General features: G+C 31.2%; 1 protein-coding gene across 1 annotated transcript; it reads left to right on the top strand.

The window, feature by feature from the left end:
• Positions 1–766: 766 nt before the first annotated feature.
• LOC116020712 (protein ELF4-LIKE 3) lies at positions 767–3,037 on the top strand. Its single transcript, XM_031261208.1, has 2 exons — positions 767–941; positions 2,114–3,037. The coding sequence occupies exon 2, from the start codon at positions 2,272–2,274 to the stop codon at positions 2,647–2,649; it is 378 nt and encodes a 125-aa protein (XP_031117068.1). The 5' UTR covers positions 767–941; positions 2,114–2,271; the 3' UTR covers positions 2,650–3,037.
• The last annotated feature ends 3,023 nt before the right edge of the window (positions 3,038–6,060 follow it).

Consider the following 6,060-nt stretch of genomic DNA (forward strand, 5'->3'; position numbering starts at 1 on the left):
TATTAGAGAAATAGCCAGTAATCATAGGTTTCAGACCCTCTCCTTCCACCCAATTGTCCTTCCCATCTTTAAGTCTGAGAATCGTATTTTTCTTCCTGCGTATTATTGTTGTTGTTTTTGTTGACGTTGTTGTTGTTGTTATTATTATTATTATTATTATTATTATTATTATTATTATTATTGCGCTACATCAATTCTAAAAATACACAACTCAACATCAAATCATTTTAAAAAGTTATATAACTTGTCGATCTAATAAATAGATTACCTTAACGGTTACCTGCTGAATGTGTTAATTGTATTTTTCTAACCGTTCAATAATCTAATTGAAAATTTGTTTAATTCAAAGACCATATTACAATGCAAATTATACTGTGGACCGCGCATCAAAACGACGTCGCTTTGATTAATGAAAACAGCCGCGCAACTGCAATTCCCTTTCCGCGCAATTGCAGTTCCTTTTCAACACAACTGCAGTATCAGTTCAACACAACTACAGTTTCAGACAGATAAAACGGCCTCCGTTCCGCGCAATTGCAACTCTCTTTCAACACAACTATAGTATCAGTTCAACACAACTACAGTATCAGTCATGACCATGGTCTACGGCATAACAAGTGATATTACAATATTATTACTATTATTTTAAAGATCTTTTTTCTCTTAAAAAAATGACCGGACAGGTGGAAAAATATGTTACAGATATACTCGTATGAGATAGAGAGAAGAAAATCTAAAATTATAAGCTGAGACATAGAGAGAGAGTGAAAGAAACCCAAGAATAGAGGGTGGGTCGGAGCCTGACTGTCAAATCTACTTATTCTCTCTCTCTCACTCTCTCTCTCTCTCTCTTTCCGGAGATTCGATTCAATCGCCGATCATTTCTTCTCCTTCAATCTCTGTCTCCCTCACGCTCACAATAATGCTCCCAGATTTTCAAGGTATGTATATAAAATCAATAATTATATACATTTATTTATGTGTGTTCATACACTGCATACACACACATATATATGCATGTAAATATATTGAATTGTGTGAAGTGCGACTGTGAAGACTTTATATCTGACAAAATATATAATTTCTGGGTTTACTTTTTGGGAGTGGGTTTGTATTTATACCTCTCAGAAAACTAAAAAAAAAATAAAGTCTTTATTTTTTTAACCTTTCAAAATTTCCTTTTACCTGTTGAGTCTTCGTATGTTGTGGTGAATTTTCTATGTTGTGTTTTTTCAAGTACTATAATTCTTCTCCTGCTTCTCAATTTTGGTTCATTTGAGGTATAAAGTTTCCCCCCTTCTTTTTGTCAGTTGCAAGAATCTATGTTTCAAAAAGAATTATAATTTGTAATTTTCTTTGTTTTTATCAGTTGAATTTTCCAGTATGATTTTCTTTTTCCCATTATGCAAATGTCCTCCTTCAATCTTTTTTTTTTTTTTTCTAAATTAATTATTATGATTATTTTTGTATCTGTTATAGTTAAGGTTTAATCTGAGTGGGGGTGGGGAGATTCTTCTTTTGAAACTCTGAGCTTAGGAGTTTGGAGGGGTATATCAGAGTACAGATTGAAAAGGTTCCCTTTTATGGAAAATGGGATCTGCTTTTAACATCTCATCATACCTTAAAAAAATAGTAATTATGTCCATAATAAAAAAAAAATAAAAAAATAATGATGGATTAATAATTATTACATTATTCTCCATGTTTGTTCCATGATCTTGAAAAGGAGCAACCATTCTGTATCTTAGGTGTACTGGGAAGTGGGGTGCTTGGGGGGTGTGGGGTGTGGGGGAAGGGGGTCATCATAACAAGCAGTGCAGATGTTGTCTCTTGTGTAGTTATATAATGTTCTACAAATTGTCCTTAAACAATTCAAAAACCTTATCATGTGTTGTCTGTGCCTTTTGTTAATTCCATATAAACAAGTACAGATGAGTAGATGATAACATATAATTTTCCTGTCTAGATTAGATGATATGATGATGGGGTTTCTCTTAAATTAATACTATACTCCCTCTCTCCCAGCTTTAGTGCTCTCAAATTAAACAATCTCTTTTAAAAAAAAAAAAAATCTGTTCTTAACAGTCCTGTTTTACCTGCTCTTCTTTTGCAGACTGGGGTTTAGCTTGATCATATCGGGGTGTTTGGCAAATAGATGTTAGCGAATTGACTTAGCCGATAGCTGTTAGCAGATTGGGTTAGCGGGTTTGATTAGCTGATAGTATTAGCTGCTATCTGAAATTGATTTGGTTTAATTCCGGCAACCTGGGAATGGAGGGGGGGCCGGGGGATACATTTTCCAGGCTGGGAAGTGGCGTTGTGGCGGGTGGTGGGCAGATAGATGGGAAGGTGTTGCAGACATTTCAGAAGAGTTTTGTGCAGGTTCAGAACATATTGGATCAGAACAGATTGTTGATCAATGAGATTAACCAGAACCATGAGTCTAAAATCCCGGATAACTTGAGCAGAAATGTGGGACTGATCAGAGAGCTAAACAACAACATCAAGAGGGTAGTTGATCTCTATGCTCATCTCTCCACCTCCTTTGGCAAATCCATGGATGCTTCCTCTGAAGGTGAATCCAGTGGGGCCCTCAAGTCGTCGGATGGGAAACCCGCCACCCACAAGAGAACTCGCCCTGCAGTCTAGCTAGGAGACCCAAGATCATTCTTTTTTCATGCTCAAAAAACAAGAATTCAGGTAGTACAAAAAATCCTTAGATTGTGTAGCATAACTCTTTTTCTTTGCTAGTGCTTCTTCTCTTCTAAGTTCTATCATTGCCTCAAATTCCAAATCCCCCTTAGAAAATAATAATATTGATAACAATAATGCTTCATCAGGAAAATCCAATCACAGTCTTTTGTTGAGGCAAAAGCACAATTCATCTGTGCAAGCAATTCTTACTATGTATCTACAAATCTAATTGAAACTTAAGACTGTTCCTTGTATCTTTCGTTAGTTCTTCTGCTCTTTATTGTTTTTTTCTCTTTCACAGTTCACTGTAGAAATAAAAGAAAAATTGATTAATTTGTTGATATATTAGAAATGGGATTTGCCCTTTTTCTGTGTTGATGGGGATGATCTTTGATTTGGTGTTGAAACCACTCAAATGTATTCATTCTTCTGAAAAGGTGATGCAGTAAACTTTTCATTCTCAATTTGTCTAAAAGCCTAATCTATATGAATGTACAAGTAAAAATGGAAATCTCTTATCAGTACAAATATGTTCAAATATAATTTTTTTGGAAAAATTGTATTTTTAATCTTCCATTTATATCCGTGGTACAGACTTGATCCCTCAGTTATATGCGTGAAATATTTTAATCCTTAAGTTATGCATCGAGTGTCGATTTTAGTCCTTGAAGGACCAAATCAGCCACTTTATTAAGTCAAAAATTGGTGGTTGAAATAGCCCCGTAGGGACTAAAATCGTCTCTTCGTGCATAATTTATGGGTTAAAGATGGCCAGACATATAACTCAGGAATCAAGTTTATACCACGGTATAAATGAAAGACCAAAAATACAATTTTTCAATTTATTTTTTTAAAATGATGTTTTTCAGTACCATAAAAAAAATTTTGAGAGTTATATTCTTGTAGTGGAGGTGAAAGAGATGGTCAATAAATAGCATATAATTAGTGGTCTTCTTTTGTACATATGACAGAATATGATTTAAACTTGATGCCTTTTACATAAAGTCATAGAAGCTAATGTCAATTTTGAAGTCATATATTGGTCGGTTTTCGTTCTGTTTTTCCAAACTGTACTTATATCCGCATCTTAAAAGATGAAATTGATCCAATTAAATTTCAATCAGGTCTTTTTTTATAGAAAATTCTCCTAATATTAAAAAAATGGAAATAATAAAAGGGTGGCAAATATTGCAATCATTATTGTGTGAATCATATTAATATATTATCAAATAATGTATATTCATTACATAAATAATATACTTTTAATATATTCAAAATGTACATTGTATTCAGAGAAAAAATATATTATTTGAGTACTGAAAATATATTATTTTGCATTGTATAATGTACATTCAGTACATGAATAATGTACATTTAAAATATTAAAAATTATACTTTTTTTGTTATAATTCACACAACACTATGTAGACCATGGTTCACACAATAATTTGTCAGATATAGTTTGAAGTTTTACTTTTCTTTCAAGAAAGCAAGAATCTTTCCATTGTTGCAAAATTGAGTTATGCACTTCAAGATTGATACTATGTAAGATATTTTCACCATTATAGAAAACTAGATAACAAGAATGAATATATCTAAATAAAATTAGAATTCCATATATACACACACATATAATGTTTCGTGTCACTATATATGCCATGTACTCCGTATTATTCAGAGTTGAATTTCTCTTTTCTTTTTTTATTTATTTGTATTCTATAATATTTTAAATAGAATGAGAGATAATATGGGTTTTTTCTAAGCAATCAAATGATACTAGTGTCAAATTTTACATGATACATCTATGTGAGTATACTTAATTGTATTATAGGGTATTTGAAAAATGGCTTATCTTAGACCAAGTAACACTTTAATAGTATTTGATACAGTTAAAAATATGTATATGATTATAACATGCATGATATTACAGATTTTTTTTAATGCATTATGCATGTAAGATATTTATGGTGTGTTTGGTTTATGAGTTTACACACGAGAATTGATAGGAAATATACCCCGGAGATACGATCCTAAGTATTTTATACGTAAACGGTATACTATAAGAGTACGGGTACTAACCCTATAAAAGGGATCTTAGCCCTACATGAAGGGGGCTTTTTTCCCCTTTCTTCTTCTCTCTAGAAACACTCTAAAAGGTCTAGCTCTCTCTTCTCTCTAGAGGATTCAAGATTAATCAATAAAAGAGATGAATTGAGGGCCACATTTCTGATCTACATCATGCTTTGCATACAATTTCTATACGTATTTTGTGTGTTGGAATACATGAGGGGTTTAATCCATATCAGGAATCAAAATCATAGTTAGTGTTTGGTTGGCAACTTTTTAGAACACAATTATCAAATTTGATTACCCCTTCAACTAAAACCTCATCCCCAAATAATAAAAAACGTGTATCATTCCATCTTATTGGTAATTTGATTTTTAAGTTTGGATTAGTGCTTTAGATTTTTGTTATGATTTCTTTTGTTTATATGGGTGCTTTGGATGTCATTATACTAGGATCAATTGCCTTGATTTTTTTATTTTTGTATATTTAAATTTTTTTTTCTCATCATAAAGTCATACATAATCAAAGATCATTTCAATTTCACCTTACTACCAAACATTCAAAATACTTTTACCAAAACACATCACCATTACCAAATATTTGATTTTGATTCCAATTCCGATTCCCTGGGAGAAATACTTTTTTTTTTTTTCTCGCCAACTTTATTTAGGAAATTTCCAAGAAAGCTAGTGTTATCCAGGGATAGAAATGAAAATATCATTTGTACTTGTTTTAAATTATGTCATGTATGGGGATGAACATAGGAGCGTAATATTTTTGTTAAAGAAAGAATTTCTAAGTTTAGTCATCGATTATTGTGACATTTTCATATTTAATCATATTCTTTTAATTTTTTATTGTTACATACATTATTGATTTTCATTTGTTTGTCATAATTTATTCACTATTTAAATTTTTCGTCATTCTCGTTAAACATGGTTAGCATTTAATTTTATTATTCAGGTCTCTTAGCTTGTTTTAACATATAATTTACAACACTCTCCCGTAAATCCTTTTAATTGAATGATCAAATTATATGTTATCATTTTTTTATGAAACGGTGAAATGACCGAAATTTAATCATATAACTTTTTGTGATAATCATATAAAAATCAATTATGTAATAAATAAATTAAAATTTAAAATTAAATTTAATAATGCCACAATAGTGGATATTTAAAGTGAAATTTACTCAATTGGTTAAATGTTATACATATGGATATTTAAAGTGAAATTTACTCAATTGGTTAAATGTATGAGTAAAATTTGAAAGTCCACATAATAATTTTAGAGAGAGA

Source organism: Ipomoea triloba, chromosome 5 (genome assembly GCF_003576645.1).
Source record: "Ipomoea triloba cultivar NCNSP0323 chromosome 5, ASM357664v1".
NCBI classification, from domain to species: domain Eukaryota; kingdom Viridiplantae; phylum Streptophyta; class Magnoliopsida; order Solanales; family Convolvulaceae; genus Ipomoea; species Ipomoea triloba.